The sequence below is a fragment of the Ursus maritimus genome, unplaced genomic scaffold, assembly GCF_017311325.1.
Source record: "Ursus maritimus isolate PB19 unplaced genomic scaffold, ASM1731132v1 scaffold_20, whole genome shotgun sequence".
NCBI lineage: Eukaryota > Metazoa > Chordata > Mammalia > Carnivora > Ursidae > Ursus > Ursus maritimus.
The window spans coordinates 19,769,714-19,788,795 of record NW_024424453.1 but is presented as its reverse complement, the minus strand read 5'-3'; the positions used below and the strand labels follow the sequence as shown (position 1 = coordinate 19,788,795).

General features: G+C 36.2%; 1 protein-coding gene across 4 annotated transcripts in view; it reads right to left on the bottom strand.

The window, feature by feature from the left end:
• Nucleotides 1–19,082, bottom strand: part of SLC9A9 (solute carrier family 9 member A9) — a 550,759-nt gene that overhangs the window by 492,460 nt on the left and 39,217 nt on the right. For all 4 annotated transcript variants that reach the window (XR_572657.2, XM_008707677.2, XM_008707671.2 and 1 more), the window contains exons 3-4: nt 15,900–15,977; nt 14,268–14,344 (exon numbers count right to left, since the gene is read on the bottom strand). Coding sequence is in view for 3 of the 4 variants with exons in the window: in XM_008707677.2 (XP_008705899.2) it covers nt 14,268–14,344; nt 15,900–15,977 (155 nt within the window). In the remaining variant the exon portion in view is untranslated. The remainder of the gene's footprint in view (nt 1–14,267; nt 14,345–15,899; nt 15,978–19,082) is intronic.

Below are 19,082 nucleotides of genomic sequence, written 5' to 3'. Positions count from 1 at the left end.
AAATGTGATTATTGAATCACAATTAACTTGACAATACATTGACAATACATTATGATCACTTCATGAAATCTCTTACTCAATCATGACTTTGTCAGTAGGGTAGTTTGCACACTTAAAAGATGAGAGGCAACACCCTCAGGAGGGCTAATATCGATTCTATAAAATAGAAGAGGTAAAGTTTAGCTTGGGCAATTAAGAAATCTTTGGTCTCACAACACCTATTCTAAGAGACTGGGAAGGAGACCACTGTACAGGTAAGGCTAACCTGAGGAAAAGTTTCCCACTAGCCATAAGACACCAGCCTCAGTGCTATTCTTCAGACCCCTGATATAGTGATAGAGGTGAAGTGTAGTAGGGTCATTGCCAAACTGGTCAACCAAGATACTACCATTAAAACAGGCCAGGTGCACTTTTGGAGTTCATGAGCCTACAAGAGCTATAGTCCCAGGTTTAAAGAAGAACTAAAAATATCCAGTCTTCATATACTTTTGGACTACAACTACTGACATATTCTATTTGCTATCTTACGTTGTATTAAAGATTTATAACGTGGACATTCATTTTTAATTAACAGACTTTATTTATTTATTTATTTATTTATTTTTGAGTAGGTTCGTATTCACATAAAGATTGCATGGAACGTACTTAAAATCTCAAAATATGAACCATAATAATCCCTTACTCCCACCCTCAGTATCCCCTATTATAAGTTCATATTGATACATCATTATTAATTAAAGTCCATAGTTTACATTAGAATTCACTCTTTGTCTTTGTGGACATTCTTTCTTAAGAACACTAAGCTTCTACTATAAGTTAACAAAATATTCAGTAGGAGTCTATGCTATAAATAAGAATATTTATGAAAATATTTTGCTAAACTCTTTAGCATTCTAAAGAAAAATTAAAAATTGTTTTAATAAAGAAAGTGGGGAAATTTTTATTATAGGTACAAATATATATTCTCACAATTAGAAAAAAATTTTAATGGGAAATTGGGCTAATGAATGAGCTTAATGCAATATAAAACACGTGGCGGTGCTTGGCACAAAATAAAAACTCAATAAATGCAAGCAATTGTCATCATTATAGTCAATACTTCTCATAGTTGTAGAACTTATTTGAAGAGGAGGACCAAGGGATATATGCATCCATGAGAAGCTGAGGCAAAGACTGTGTAATCTACCTTACAAAGTACTGGAACAGAGGTTCCAAAAAAAAAAAAAAATCCAGTCAAAATCAGGTCAAATTCATATAGATGTTAAAATCACACATACATATTGGTGGAAGAAAATGCAATGATAGGAAAAAGAGTCAAGAATCATATGAATATAAAGATTGTAGGTACCTGTGATCCAGGAGCAATGACCTTCAAGATTACACTTGCTCACTGAAGCTAAAACAATGATGTCATCATTCATATTCATGATTCTGTTGATAATGTAGCTTGCCAATTGGAAACCTTTATAGCTACCTCTCATGCAGTGCGATTTAGTAAGTAAGGGTGAAATAGAGCAATAAAGCATCTCAGAACTGTAGTTAAGATTGACTTCTATTCCTTTTATTGGGGCCATTTCATTTTAATGACATCAGAATGTAATTGCTAAATCAGGTTGAGCACCTCCCACACTGGTAGTGCTAAAGCCCTTAGACCAAAACATTGGGCATTTCTCACTGTGATGGTTCTGTGTGCCTAACAGTATTCAACCAATTATCTTCTACATAAGAAACATACAATATTTGATCCAGACATGTGCAGTTACAGATTGCCATATAAATCTTATGGATATAAATTATAAAATTAATCGATTTGGTTTAGTTTCAAAGATGCCTGAATAATATGGATTAAATATAAGTTAAAATTATCTTGATTCTTACAAATCTGTCCTTACTAAATCCTAAGTAAGGTATTAAATCTCTCTACCAGTTTGGGAGTACAACATAGCAAATTCACCTAGGGCTTTTGGTAATATGCAGATTAGGATTCAGGAAGTTTGGGTTGAGACCTAAGACTACATTTCTGATAAGCTCCAGGTGCTGCTGACACTCCCACAGGTCGAAGGATGCATTTTAAGTTGCAATGGTGAGTGTAGCATACAAGCTCTGGAGTCAGTCACACCTTGTAAATTACCTAGGCAATCTGAGTTTCAGACTTCTTACTTAAAAAAAGGGAACAGAAGTATCTATTTCTACTCTTTGTTGTGAAGATTAAGTGAGATGATAAATGCAGAATGGTAAGTTCAAAGCCAGGAAATAGAAAATGGACCAAAATAGCTAGCTCTTGTAACTTTTGTTACTTCTACTACCTCTTTGTCAGTGAAAGGATATGCATTTCTCAAATCTTTTCATTAATTAATTGATTCACTTGGAAATACATTAACTCTTATTGACTCTTACTAAAAGTGAGGGGATAACTAAGAGGTTAAGTCTACTAGGGAACATAAAACAAGGATGGAAGGGAATAGCACATGAGGTCCAAACTACTAGATTTGAAAGTCAAATGCAGAGTGAGCTTATGGTTAAAGCCAAAAAATTGATAGTCACTCATAATGGCCTTTATTTCTCTAAATCTGTTAAATACCCATGCCCTGTCAGTTCCATCTCCCAGTTTACTCTCAGATTCAATAAAGTAGTCTCTGGATTTAAACTAACATCACCTCCTACCTGCTCTCTTGCATACTACCTCGACCGCTTCTCACCCATTTTTATATTCTAGTCAGAGTGACCTGTTAAAAATACATCTCCCCCATTTTTAGCACCCTGCAGCCTACAGAATCATGTTCAAACTCCCAAATAAGGTTTCATGTTTATGGGCTAACTTCTCCCTCCACCACACCTTTATCTCCTCCTGTTTCCTGTTCATGGTGTGGACAAAAGGCAGGACTGCAGTTCCATCTTGCTACTAGCCTCCCACATGCTACCCTCTCTGCTTGAAATGGCTTCTCCTAGATTTTTGCCTGGCTACCTCCTTTAAAATAAATGTAAGATCTCAGGTTAGCAGTCATTTCCCCAGAGGTCTCTCCTGGACCCCTGAGTGTGCTCCCATTGCCCCTTCCACCTCCCTCGTCATAGCTCTTCCCATGCCAGACCCTTCCCACAAGCAGATCCTCCAAGTCTACGATGTCTGCACCGTTCACTCCTTGCTCACACTCACTGCAGTTGTGCTTTTGCCCCCCTCATAGACTATAAGCTCCAGGCTATCTGGAACTGGGTAATTTTCTTATTCATCAAGACTGCTCTATTGCAACACTAAGAAAATAAAATGTTGAAAATGAAACTATTTATAATACAATACAATATTCTTAGGACTAAACTGAATAAAAGTTGTGCAAGACTGTTAGCGTGAAAACTTTCAATCTTTATTGAATGACTTAAAGAAAACCTAAAAGGGAGTGGTTACCACATTTTAAGAACAAAAAGACAGTATCACATGTATGTCAGTTCTCCCTAAACTCACCTATGGATTTGATGCAATTCTAATCAAAATACTAACACAGTAAGTCAAAATATTAGATAAGATTTTACAATAAGAGAAAAAGATCCAAATAGTTATGATACTTATGAAGAATAATGTAGGGGAGAAGTTAAGACTTATCCTATTAGATATCAAGAGTTAATTACTAAAAGGCAAGAATAATTAAGATAGTGTGGTATTGTCACAGGGCTAGAGAAATTGATCATCAGGAAGTCTCACAACAGTAAGCATTAGTGAGGATGTGGTACAATGGAAATGCTTATATCTGCTGGTAGGGACACCACTTTGGAAAACAATTTGGTATTGCAAATTCCACTCCAAGTTCATTACTTAAAGGACCTTTTACATGGGCCCCAGGGGTCTTGTAAAAGAATAGTCATAGATGCAAGCAACTCTGTCAATAGGTGAATAGGTACAGTGTGGACTGTTCACATATTTGTATATTATCAATAAAAGTGAATAAACTACATCTGAAAACCATAACATGGATAAATTTTAGAAAAACTGTGAGTGGAGAAAAAGCAAATGGCTTGACAACAAAGAGCATGATAATATTTTTATAAAGCTGAAAAGAACACGGAAAAACTGTAAATAAAATTCAGGATAAGATTTGCCCCTGGGGATGGGAGAGAATGGAGAATAGGGAAGAACATACAGGTTAAATTTGGGAGTTTGGATAGCGTAGTTTATAGTTTGGTGAAGAATTCGTGGGCTTCCATTTTTAAGAAATTCTTCAAGACCCTGGAACTGTGCAATAAAATCCATGTGGCATAGTTCCTTAACCTTATTTCTTTTTAAAGTATTCAAGCAAAGTGAGTAAGTTGCCAAGATAAAGCTTTTACCATCTCCAAAGCTCCCCCCTTTTCCAAAGCACCACCACCAGCCAAATGAATGTGGGTGCAAACCAGGCTTGACATGACAGCTCCTGAGAAGGGAAGTGTAGCTATGGAAAAAACCTCCTCAGTAGAGATGCTGTTGAATTTATAGCTAATATGGCCATATTTCAACCTCCACATTCTCTGCATCACTGGTGGCAAAAAGAACACCCGAAGTTCTCAAATTAAATAAAACTTCTCCATAATTGCCTGCTCTAGCTGAGCAAGGGCCAATTTTCCATGAATGTCCTTAAGTAGCATACAATATTAGTGAGCCATGCTCTCTACCTTATCTTCTCTGAGCTTCATATATATCTTTTCATAAAAATGTTTTATCCAAACACAGAGCATTACAAGATACTTCTTAGTAAGTCACTTAAGTCATCAGGCTACGAATCCATTGTTACAGCTTCCGGAATATCAGGAAGCCTAACAGAAGAGGCCAATGAATTAGGCCCTCTATGGTTGACTTGATTTTCCATCATGTTTTCCTTTTGTAGCCATAGGTTTTATTCCACGTTTTGAATCCCATTTGCTACCACAAGCTCTTACCTTGAAATCTCTGAAGATATTTTATAATTCCTTCCTGTGGTAGATTATTTGCAAATATGACCACAATAATTTTTCTGATCCCTGTATGCATACACCTTTGTAATGTGACTTCATCATACCTCCCCATCAAGTGCTGAAGCCTATGTCCCCTATGCCTTGAATCCTGGCTGCTCTTATGATAATCTGACCAATACAACATGGTGAAAGTGATATTGTATGATTTCTGGGACTGGGCCTTAAGAAGTCTTTCATTTCTCTTACTATCATCTTGGATTGCTGCTCTGAGACCACCATGGGAAGATGCCAGGGCTAGCCTACAGGGAGATGAGAGGCTCCGTGGAAAAGAGCTGAGTCACCAGACAATTAGCCAAGAGTTAGAATCAGCCACCAGACATTTAAGTGAGCCCATCTTAGACCACCCGATCCCAGTCAAGCCCCAGATGACTGCAGTCACATAACTGACCCCAGATGAGACACAGAACTGCCCTGAGTTCAACCTAAGCTGAGTTCAGCCTAAGCTATTGAGCCACAACAGTATGAATAAAATGGTTGCTGTCTTAAGCCACTAAGTTTTGGGAATGGTTTGTTACAAAGCAATAGATAACTGATATACTTCCCTTATTTTTTTAAATCTTTTATCCAAATGGAGTGTGGTGGTGGTGGTGGTGGTCGTGGTGTGTGTGTGTGTATAAAAGCTTAGCCACATTTACTACGGCTCTTCCATAAGATTTTGGACACATTGAGAAAAATGTTTGATTCTGTGTTTGAGGGTACTGAAGAATGAAGGCAAACTAGATAATTCTAAGACTTGAATATTTCATTTAAAAGGAATCCCATAGCTAGAATCTTTTAGTATAGACTGCTTAATAATGAGACGTCTCAGGTAAATTCTTTTTTCAGAAAGAGTATGTTTCAATTATTCTTATACATTTTTTTCTTTCATTAGTAGACATTTCTTTTTTCACCATAACAATCTAACATATTTTTTTCCTTCTACATGATAGTCAACATTTCTTAATTTGGAGATAGGTTTTATTTGCTTTCCTTTTGATTCTTTCAGAATTTATTATTCTCTGTCCTGTTCTGTCATTCTCATCCCTGACATCTCCTAAGGGTGTGATGGTAGAACTAGATTGGTGACTAATGCAAAGATCCATATAGTTCTGACAACTCCTTTACCTCCAAGATACCTCTCTGATGTTCTCCACAGTCCCCTCCATTCTACCTTTTGTTTCTTTTCATTAAAAACTTCCTCTCCTCTCTGCTGCCAGAAATACAGTCCATGCATGCTGTGATATGGATATGAGAAACCACACTGCTAAGCAGCTCGGGCTGTACTTGACAGATTAGAGATTATTTTTGCTTATTTGGCTGTGTCAGGGCGGTGGTGTATTTATTTTTCTTTTTGACACCAGTGACAGCTATTACTGTGCCAGCTCTGAATCCAAAGAATAAATGAACGCACAGAGGAGGCATGGGGCCTTCCAGTCTGACTCAACAGTCTCCCCAGGCTCTGCTGTTTTGCAGCCTACTGAAAATGGAGTCTCAGAGAGCAGCAGCCTAGACATTGTCTCATGGGATGGTGAGAAAAACATGGCTGGGAGGGAGGGGAGGAGAGAGAGGAAAAGGACGAGAGAAAGTGGAGATAAATGAGAGAAGAGAAGAAAAATATAGGGCTTTGTGGTTGATAAGAATTAACCAGGGGGATACTGGCAAATACACTCTTGGCGCCTTTGCCTCCCTGCTACTGCCTGCCAAACTGAGTTGTTCTTATTAAAACACACAAAGAGAAACAATAAAAGAATCATTGTTTCCCAGAAATGGAAGTAAGAGGCATTATCAAGGAGAGTTTTGTAAATCTATTAAATAGCTCCTTCTATTTGTTTTTTTTCTTTTGTTTTCTTTTTAACATAATTGATACATGCAAGAGAATATGTAGAAAATATATGCAAGTTATATAAAACACCTGAAAACACACTCCAATCCATGAGTCAGAATATTACCAATAGCTTCTTTCTTCTATACGTTTCTTTCCATCCCATTCTTTTCCCTCTCCCCCAGAAATTACCACTTCTCTGAATTTTTGTTTTTAATTCCCCTCCTTACTACACAGATGCATATATGCCTCCTCACCTACATGAATGCATGCTTAATACTGTTTAATCTTCATCATTCATGGCTATTATAAAAATGTTGTCATACTACATGTAGTCTTATGGGACTTATTTATTGATCTTATATTAAGTTTCTGAGATTCATCCACACTATCATAAGCAACTTTATTTCATTGTTTTTTACTGCTGGGTAGTATCATGTTATACAGATTTATTTGCCCATTCTCCTTTTAGTGAAATATGAGTTGTTTTCAAGTTTTTGCTGTTGTGAACAATGCTGCTACAAATACTTTTATACATGTCTTCTAGTGTACATGTGCAAGGGAGTCCCTAAGGAAAACACTAAGAAACAGAGTTATAGGCATACCAACATGAACAAAATATAAAGAATATATTTATACATTTAAAAATGATACATTCCTAGATATATACATTAGAGTAAATTTATGAAAGTTAAAAAGTAATAATAGGTAATCCTGAAAAAGAGTATCCTTTTTGCCTTATCCTATAAGATACAAAGACTTATAATGAAGCTATAGCAATTAAGACAGTGAGATATTAGGGCAGAGATGGATTATAGACCAATCAAATAGAATTAAGGGTCTAGAAAGAGAAACCACAATACATAGTGCAAGAGGCATAGCAGATTCTGGGGAATGGCAGAACTAGACAATAAATGATGTTAGAATAATTGGTTATCTAACTGAAGAAGAAAAATTGGTCGTCTATTTTGTATCATGTACAAAAAATTCCATTCCAGAAAATGAATGGACTACTATAATGAACCTACTATAAAAGGCAAAACTCCAAAACATGTTAGAAGAAAATATATTTCTGACTCTGGGGTAAGAAAGGATTGGTTAAGCAAAATACAAAAATGCTAACCATAAAAGAAAAAATTTATAGATTTGACTACATTAAATTTCAGAACTTCTGTTCAATAAAAGACATCATGAACAAACTAAAAGCACAAGACACAAACTAGGAGAAAATATTTACAACATACAATAGAATATGGATTAACATAAAGAAATATGGCAAATCAATGAAATATGAAACATATAAAGAAATGTGGCAAATTAATGAAAATATGACGAAACAATTTAGCAGGAAAATGGAGAAAAAGTTTGAGCAGGTATCATATGAAAATATAATCAACTTCATTAAGAATCAGGGAAATACAAATAAAGACCACAATATAATAATTTCATTTCACACATACTAGATTGCCAAAAAACTAAGAGGAAAAACTGGTACAATTGCCTTGGAAAATGATCTGGCATTATTCTGTAAAAATGAATGTTCATTTGTAGACCCTACCACCTGGAATTTCCACTCTTAGATATGTATATATGGGATGGCCACCAAGTCTGGGAACACAGACAAATACATAATAGCTGGTTTGTTGTTACTATATTATAGTACATAATAAAATAATATCGTGCATATCTCCAGTCTATATGACCACCCTAAATGCAGCCTAGAGACTTCTTCAGTTCTAATTAAATACGGTGATATGTAAAATCCTTCCCATCCCAATATCTCTGCTCAGGCTCTTGAAAACATACTAGTTCTTTGTGTTTGTGGATTCCAATTCCCTAGAAAATCTGACTAAGTGGTGAAATCTATGCAGATACTCTCCCATGAAAAATTGATGGAGAATTTAAGTAGGTTCACTGCCTTCCCAAAGGCCTTCTGTACCATCTCAGGATTCGTGTTTTCTGGGTTAAGAACTCTCTTCTGAGTCATTCTCTTTCCAGGGCTAGAATTTAAGGAACAGAGGTATGGCTTGGCCTCCATCTAGGAACTATACCTGTTCAGGTTTTGATTCTAGACTAGCAAATGTGTTCCTTCTTCCAGGTTTAGGAGTCAGCATTTTGAGAATACTGACACTCAACCATACTTTACCCTAGTTAAGAACAGAGCAGCAGCAATTCCAGAACCAGTGCCAAGGGTATTTAGGCCTAAAGGACCCCAGGTCAGCAGGCATGATGATACCAGAGGGCAGGACAAGAGTTTCCATGAGGCCCCATCGCTCATATGTCTGATGGATGGATGGGTGGAGTGTCAGGCTCAGCTTCTATGGTGTGCTTATAAGGAGCCCAATGGGAAAATCAATACTCCTGAGGAATGTTGATATGAATAATATAAACAACCTCACATTTATGAATCCAGGTTATCCAGAGCAGGTTACCCAGAGTCCAGCAATTCTAACCAGGTAAAATGAATTCATATCATCCCTCTAACTACCTCCATTAGGAAAAGACAGGTACCATTTCTACTTTGCAATTATATTTATAGTTCATTTTTAAATATTCAGAATTTTTATAACCTCATCCATTACGATAAATATATGAATGTGAAATTATTGAGGACATGGTTTGTCTGATATATATTCCTATAAATCATCTGTGAGAACTCCTATGGGGCTAATGAAGAAACATGTGGTATGCTAGTGAATATTGACTAATTTATTCAATTTTATTTTTTAGTTTACTGTTTTACATTTTCTTTTTTAGTAATGATAATAAATAGAAGTAAAGCATATTTTTGGCATTGAGAATTTGACTCTGGATCTATAGCAAAACACTATAGAAATGTAAAGTATCATATTAGGAAAAGGAGCAGGATAAGGATATTCTAAGATCGTGTGTTTTAAAGTGAGTCTGCTATGGACTATGAGAAACAAACTGAGGACTTCAGAGGGGAGGGGGGTGGGGGAATGGGATAGACCGGTGATGGGTAGTAAGGAGGGCACGTATTGCATGGTGCACTGGGTGTTATACACAACTAATGAATCATCGAGCCTTACATCGGAAACCGGGGATATACTGTATGGTGACTAACATAATATAATAAAAAATCATTAAAAAAAAAAAATAAAAAAATAAAGTGAGTCTGGGTCTGCCATTTACTACCATTCACTTATTGTGCAATCTTGGGGCAAATCTCAACCTCACCATCCTTCCATATAAAGTAAGGATGATGATAATAATACCTATCTCACAGGGGCACTGTGAGAATAAAATGAGACAATGTCTGTAAAAAGCATAGGTCAGTGTCTGACACATGGGAGGAGATTTAAAAAGTAAGTTATTCTTAAAATTAACACCCTATTCTTCATTATTTAGATCCATGTCCTTTTATTTTTGAAATTATGGAATTCATTTTAATTCCCCACTAACAGAAAAACTAAAAGAATATAATTTGCATTACTCTTAAAGAAGCATTTCATGGAAACTAATGAGTTCTAAGGACAAAATGTATATGCTGACAGTAAGCATTAGGTAGGTTGTCCTTGAGATGATACATCTGTGTCATACACAAGGGTAGACACATAGGGCCAAAGATAAAGGAATAGCTTCCAATGATGGAGGAGATGAATAAAGAAATATTTCAAATATATGGGTTTTATTTAAAAACAGAGATGTAGTTAAGATTTTTCTTAAATGGTGAGATGGGGAGAGGACTATAAAAGGTGGTTGAATTCTTTGAGAACATTAAAAAAATTAAAATTTTTCTGAAGTTTCTCTGATTTTATTGCCAGAAGTGATATTGTTAAAACTTTGTCCTGAAATATAAAAGATGGTTTGCATCTGATTTCTAAAATGACATGAAGTTAATAAAACTTAATGCAGAATTCTTTTCATTCAAATGGACCCAATGATCTCAATTCCTATAAAGCATCTGAATTCAGATCTAAAGCCAACCTGTAGTTTGATTCAATCAAGTCCTTACCTACAAAAGACCACAGTCCACTAGCTCAGTTTTCATTCATGCCCCATAATCACTCTTCATAGCCTTCACATTCTCATAAATTTCTGATGACAGGCTTCATTGCTGTCTGTCGGCTGATTCTTCAGCATTTCAGTTTCCACACTCTCTTACACTGTTCTACAAAACCTGCTCTCCAGCTTTGAATCTGACGTAATGTTCCCCACACCCACCAGGACTAATGCACTTGATGGCATGGAAAATCCAACTACCTCATCCCTCTCCACTAAATGACTACCCAGAAACCACCTCCTCTATGAAATTATTCTCAGTCCAATCTAGGACTGTCCTGAGTCTCTCCTTCAGCCTATTTCATGCAAGTATGAGTATATCCGCATAAACCCAGGTATTCCTTTCTCCTCTTAAAAATGTGAATTCCTTTTGAATGGGATTCCCAAATAAAAATCTTTCATATCTGTGAGAACTCCTATGGGACTAATTAAGAAACATGTGGTATGCTAGTGAATATTGACTAATTTATTCAATTTTATTTTTTAGTTTAATGTTTTACATTTTCTTTTTTAGTAATGATAATAAATAGAAGTAAAGCATATTTTTGGCATTGAGAATTTGACTCTGGATCCAAACTATTTAGCTACTAATGCCAACTCTATTACTTACACTGTGTTCTCACTAAACTTCAGCTGTCTCAACTGTTAAATGAGGGTAATAATAGTATCTATTTAATAGGATTATCTTGAGGATTGAGTTAAATAATCCATGTACTTTTAAAAAGAGCATACTACACATCAAGTTCTCAATGAATGTTTGTTGTGTTGTTCTTATTACTATTAATTTATCAGGAAAGTATAAACCACTCATTTTCTAAGGTTTGAGTGTGTGCTTGAATGACTTGTACAATGAGAGTCACTAACTTGCATAAATGTCAGTTTGGCTTGAATTCAAGTTTGTGCCTGTCCTTCAGAAGTTCTGAAATTGTATCTGGAGATCAACAGCATAAAAATAAATTCTTGTGTCTCATCATACAGCACCCACAACAATTGAACTTGCCATTACTCTCTATTTCTGACCATAGGACAAGTGTGAAGTCACCCATCACCTTCAAGGGGTTGAATCCAATGGATACTCCAATTCCTGTTCCATTTGACCTCCTTGTGTTAGACACCATCTACCCTCCCTTTCTTTCTTCCTTCGACTTCCAGATACATGTCCTGCTTATTCTCTTCCTGTAACTTGGGCCCATTACTTCTTAGTCCTTTGTGGTTATGTCTTCCCTTTCTTCAGATAGTGCTGTTGCCCAGGTAACTTCCTTCTCACTCCATACACTTGCCTTCGACTACCTCATTATCTCTCAGGATTTCAACAGTTGATGACTCCACATCCATCTGCGACTGTCTAAGGCTAGGCCCTTACTGTTTCCAACCTAGCTTATGGAAATTGCCTCTTAAATTGTCCCCTGGCTGCCATCTCTTCCCCACTTTAAAATTTCTCTTTCATAGAACAACCAGAATGATCTTCCTGAAGTATAAATCTGACCTTGTCACCATCAAGCTTAAGCTCTTTAATGGTTTCCTTTACTTTGCTGGATAAGACCTTAAAATCTCTAAATTACCTATCCCTTCTGTACTTTAATGACCCACATTACTAAGGCACCCGACAAGTTTTTGTTGTTCAGATTATGCCAGTTCAAACAAAGCACATGGTTCTAAAAGTTTTCCCAGGGCTATACACTTTATTCAAATCACTTTCCATCAAAAATTATTGATTGCAGCCTTAAAATCAGAAGAGGTTATCAATTCCAGTAAATGAACTTTACCAAATCCCCTGAACTGAATTTTTTTTAGAAAAGTCAATTATACACACACACACACACACACACACTACATTGTGGCTCTTTTTCAAAAATAGATTATAGAATTCTCGTGATGTTTCAGTGAAAGCGTATTGTATAAATACATACACTTAAGTATTCTTAAAATCAGTTAGACAAAGGAAACAGGGTAATAATGAAAATTGACTATTCCAAATTTAACAGCATTGTCTACAAGTTTAGAATTTAGATCCATTATACATTTCAGATCCTTATGTCATAGAACTGCTAACCATCAATATTTGCTAGAAACTGATGAACATTGTTGAGAGTCCACACATCTCAGAGCCTTCTGTCAATGTATATGAATGGTGTAGAGAAATGTATAGGAAATCCAAGAGAAATTGCCATAGAAAGAGGGGATGATGATAAGACCTGCTGAGTCAGGAGCCAAAGTCTGAATTCTGTCCTGACCATGCCCTACTTGGGTCAAAAAATATATATATATATATTTCTTAAGACAACTGATTAGACTTTCAAGATGTTAGTTTCTTCATCTTCAGAATAAGGTGCTTTAATTACACAAATCACGAAGGTCCTTGCCAGCTTTGAAATTTGAATATTTAGTTATGGCATACCCACAGAATAGAACAGCTCTCCTCTAAACATGCTTTGAGAAGGATAAAATTCATGATTGCTTCTCAGTCACAGTTTAAAGACCTCTTAGGTGTCCAGACTTAATGAGGCTCCTCAATCTATATCCCTGCAAGCCTCCACCTTCAAGTGCTAAAATCTTTAGCTTCCTCACTGCCCTAACTATGCTGGACATTTTCATATAATGTAGCCTGAGTCATTTAACAGAGAATTCAACATAACCTCGCCACTTTCAGGTCTAAGTAATGATACCTCCTTAGTCTTCCAGTGACACACACTAAATACTTCATAAAGGAAGAGCTGGATAAGTGACTCGCATGTGTTTTTAGAGTCAGTTTCTTACATTAGGGTTATAACAGCTGTATGAAGTAAAATTCAAGGGTAGAGTTGGCTGTATCAGACAATTTAGGACATCTACAGCATCATAGTCATAGCAGCTGAACATGTTTTCCGCAGTGGAGATCTAATATATTGGAAAGGATTATAAGTGAATTGGATTGGTTTCATCATTTTGTATCATATTTTGCTTTGCGATGAGCTGCAAGCCAGAGTCTATATAGTTAGACTTAAAATATAGTGGAAAAAAAAACAAGGTTGTATTCTACAGTGTATCAACTGAAAAGCCATCCCAGCTTTAAACAGCTCTGCTGCTATTTGGAGATGTCTGTCTCAGCCTCTCCTCTTATAAACTTTCCCTTAGAAAGCAAACCCTTGCCATATAGCTGCTATTGTACTCCTGTCTAACACAGGTAGGGTCCTGCAAAGAAGATGAACAAAGAATGTAGTGTGCTTTCCACATTCCCTAAGTTAGAGGTCCAAAACTCTCAGAGAAAATCCAGCAACCTAATTTCAGTTTGCTTTGATTTGAAGGCTTGTATTTGTCAGAAGATATATAAGCCTTGAAATTGAGTCAGAAAAAATGTGTGAAGATGTGATATACAGAAAAAGGTAGATAATTCACCCAGTCAGTGTGAGTCCAGGGAGAGTGAGATTCCTCCCACAAATCACTGGCCCCACAGCCACCTGGAACTTGAGCTCTGAATGTCACTTACCCTATGACGATACAGGAGATGGCAGTTCCCAAGAAGGCATATGTTAAAATAGATCCTAAGTTTTGAAAAAAGTGTCTCTGGGGAGAAAAGAATATTTCATATAGTACATCCATATATTTTCTTACTGTAACAGGAAATAAAAATAAATGTATGCACGTTCACAGTCCCTCCCTTCCCTCACTGTTCAGGCAAATTTTGTTTCTGAGCCTTAGTTCCTGGCCTTATTATACAGATAAGGCTGAGCCTATTTATACTGCAAAGGACAGAGGTTTCTCAAAGAAATGGGAGAACAAATACATCCAGAAAATGACAGGGTAGAGATGAGACAACATCTGCCAGAACTGGCTGGACCTGAGAGAGAATAAAGAATTGGGGCAATGTCCAGGCAGGACTCTGGAATGATTAACAGAAGACAAAGTTTTTAAGAAATTTTATTGTCAATGAAACCCCTTTAGCATTTTAAAAATACTATTCTAAAAGATTTTAGTTGCCTTTTGACTCATTGGATCTCTGACTTATATTTCTTCAGAGTGTAATGAAACAAAACTTTGTCACCTACAACAATTTATTTTAGTGAATCACACAAAAAGATGCCTAGTATTAGGGCTAGGGATAAGGAAGGATGACCTGAGTAAAACCAGCCTTCTAAGTCTTCTCAAACGCTGGTTTGGGAAAACTCCCTTCCAGTTCTGTTAAGTGGGAGCTGAGTAGTTAAGAACTGACAGCAAGAGGGAGCCTGGAGTACACAAGAAAATCAGGTCTGTACTGAACAAGCCGCCTAGCTGCTGGAGCTGACATGCCAAAGGGATGAGAGCCCCCTGAGTCTCTGGGGTGAGGTGTGGACAGCAGAAAAGCAGCTGCATTATCTCTGCATCTCAAAATTCAAACACACCAGCGCCTCAATCTGTGGCACAGGAGATACTAGCATTTAAACTATTAAGGGGACTGACTAATCTATGAAAAGCGCACATTCAGGTGGTACCTAAATAACGTCAGGCAAGAGCACAGAAGCTACAAAACTGGACTTCCTTTCTATGAACATCAACAGGTGAGTATGAGCTAGGCATCTTGAGTTTTCACCCTGATTGATAAACCCATGTCTATCCCAATTAACAGCTAACTCTTTGGTCACAATCATCTAGAATAATGTTGTCCAATAGAAATATAATGTTAGCCATTTATGTCATTTAAGACTTTTCTAGTATCCATATTAAAGTAAGTTTTAAAAAAAGCAAAATGAATTTTGATAATATATGTCTTATTTAACCCAATATATCCAAAATATTATCATTTCTACATGAAACCAATATCAAACATAATGGAGATATTTTATATTCTTTTTAAATACTAAGTCTGTGAAATCCAGTGCATACTTTACACTTAAAGCACATCTTCATTCAAATTAGCCACATTTCAAGGGCTTAATGGCTGCATGTGGCTAATGGCCAGTGTATTGGGGCAGAGCAGATTTAGAAGAATTCTAAGTGTGTCACATTTGAATCTGTATCACTTAATCTAAGATAATGATATCCTTATGAATTAAATAAACCCATAAAATAATTGTTTTTTCATTAGCACTGGTATAATTCTCTACTTAATGATAAAAGAAGAAAATAATCACTGCATACTTACCTTCTTCAGGCTGTATCCTGCGTGGAATATAATTGGTGGCAGTAAAACGTTGAAGAAGATTTCTGGATCAAATGTCATCTGCCAGAAAAGATAAAAGTGCAGTTAGGAAGATGCTCCTTTGGGTCACTAAAAAATGTGCTTTAAAAATACAGTTATAGTCACTTTTGCTAAGTTTGTATGAGGCATATTAACATGCTATTAAATTATCACAGATGAAAATAAGAAAAAATGCAAACTTAGAAATTCATAAATGCAATATAACTGTAAAGTAATATAATGTAAAGCTTATACCCAATTCTGTAGCTAATAACAACAACTCAATAAAACCCCTTTGGACAAAGAAAATTCTTTGCATTTATTTTGGTTAGTTGTCCATTTTTCACATTTTAAATGTTTTCATTCAAAAATTTTTTTTTCTGGTCCAAGAAATTTTCCTGCAGTGCTCAAACATTTTAGCTTCTGACAAGAATTTATTTGAACTTTTCCCAAATAAAACATTTTTTAAAATTTGGTCTTAATTGCCCCTACTTTATCCTATTCCAGAGTTTAAAATATTTTCCAGACTCTGTGGAAAAATATATTTGAAAGTGAAAATGGATTTTTCTAGTATTTGTTTATTGGCTTTTACTTGAATGTTAAAGTTGGCCCAAAAAAATTGCTTGGTGTGAAATACAACGAAATGAAATATGGAGCCTCTTGAATCAAATACCCACTATTTGCTGGGAAGTCTGAAAATGAAACTCTTTTAATCTTTAAAATCTCACTTAGACTCATCCTCTTCTTTCTCTACCCCCTCCCCAAACACACACACAACACAATATCATTCATTATTCACACTAGGGCCTTTTTACCATTACAGTACTCATCAAAATCTTTCAGATACATGGTTTCACAACTATGGTATTTAATTTTTCCTCCTTTTTTTTGCCTTAATTCTAACTCATCTCTGAAGCTGGATCTCAGAAGCTGCTCTTCTCTGAAATCCACTTTGATTTCCCCAGTTACTTATGTGCTCTTTTAGCACTTTGGATCCTCCTTCTCCCTTTCTATAATAGCCCCTCAACACTACTCATGTATTATTTGGGAAGGGGTGGGTGCAGGAAGTAGGAGTCACCCAAGTCAGCCAGGTCCCTTCTCATAAACTTAGTCATCCATTGGTGCTACAACTGCTTGTATCACTGAGCATTCAGGTAGATCAACTAACTATGGCCCATCCACAGCTCTCTCTGCCTGAGTTTCTTTATCTTCAGAATGAAGATAATAATGTGATACCTAATTCTAAGGTGGTTATAAAAATTAAATCAATTAATATTTGTAAGGCTCTTGCAGCACTACCTAAAAGTAAGCACTTTAAAGTATTTATTACTAAAGAAAATAAAATATTTTTCAACTTATACTATTTGAAGAAACTGCCCTGTTGTTAGGAACTCTTGAAGGTTATAGCTGTGTAAAATTTGGGCAAAGATACTACATCTCCTTCCAAGTTTGCTCTTTTTTTCTAAGATTATCTGATATACCATTATTGATCTATTTTTATGAGGTCTCTTTGAAAGTATATCAACTGCATATTTGAAAGTTTTTAGCAAAGAGATGTATTTCTGAGTGTTGCAGGAATGAAGCAATGCAACTGTGATCATCTGGAAGAAAAAAGTACAGGGGCACAATCGTTTTGGACAGAAAATTCCTTGCCTCAGCAGTTTTTCTGAAAAAATCAGGTTAATCGTTCAACCAGAACATTTCAATAATCAGAATGCCCCATTCCCTGCATGCAGGTTAATTAATGTGCTATTGAATTAAATTTTCTGGAGCAGCCAGATGAAACTGGCAGGCTGAGAATGGCATGCTGCATACGAGGATTTATTTGTATATACAAAACAGATTTGTGTTCCTTTCAGACTTGCTATAAGCTTAGGAACTGCTAAATCAGAGTTCTGGGAGTAACTCCAAACCCAGACAATTTCTCAGAAATGGCTGGATCTGCTGCTGTACCGATCTCCAGATGGCGATTCCACATGTCATTTTCCTCAGATTTTGTGTTCAAATCATGGCCTTGGAGGTGTGACTGTTTTTAAGACCCAATTAAAATTTTTCAATATAGTATGAGGGGAAAAATCTAAGACAAGTGAAAGCAGAAAACTAAAAATATTTCAGCTAAAGACATTAGTCCCTTAAGATATAGAACTTAAAGACCAGCCCTGTCCAAGAGAAATTCCTGTGGTGATGGAAATATACTATCATTGTACTATCCAATATGGTAGCCACTAGCCACATGAGCTAGTAAGCAACTGAATTTCAGACTAGTACAACTGAAGGACTGAATTTTTTATTTTCACATCTCCTGAGTGGTAGCTGGCAAATGCAATTATCTTCATTTTCCAGAGACAGGAGAAGAAATGAATGGCATGCTCAGTGTTAATCAACGTGACAGGCATATCACTGAGAACTGAGTGTATATTCATTGGCAAACTAAATATGTAGTTTCTGAGGAAACAGCAGGCTAACATAACTACTAGAACAAGATGTAGGAGTGTGTAAGAGGAATTGGGACTCAGAAGTAGATTTTATTATTTTGGTAATTCCCGACTCCTTTAGAAAAGTAGAAGTGGTTAACACAATAATGTGTTCAATCATTTTCAATGCTTTTTTTCATTAAAAATTTAACAAGACTCTTCTCTGCTACAAAGTACTTAAAGATATATGACAAATACAGTGAATTCATGAAGGCTATAGCTAAAGAAAGAAAGATGATGTCTAAGCACAGTAAAAGGCATGGGGCTAGGCTGTAATTCAGAGTTCTTTAGGACAGAAACACCATTCTGGGCTTGCCAACCCTGCAGGGAGGCTTGATGTTCAGGCAGCAAATGAACTGGGTTTTGAAGGATGGATAGGAGCCTATCCATGGGTCACCACCATATAGAACATGATCCTTTGTCTGCCCTGGGGGCAGTGGGCCAATTCACCAAAACACAGAGGAAACTGGTAGCTTCCTGGAGTTTCAGTTATCCTCAGTAGCAAATGATTTGAAACATTTTAAATATAAAAATAAAGGCAGACATAGTAAAAAATCTCAGAAAGTCTGTATGCGCTTTTACTATAAACAGGAAATTTCAAAGGAAACTTGGCTGGCTCAGGGTAGGCAGCTTTGTGACATACCTAGAGACAGCTCAAGAGTGTACATTTCCT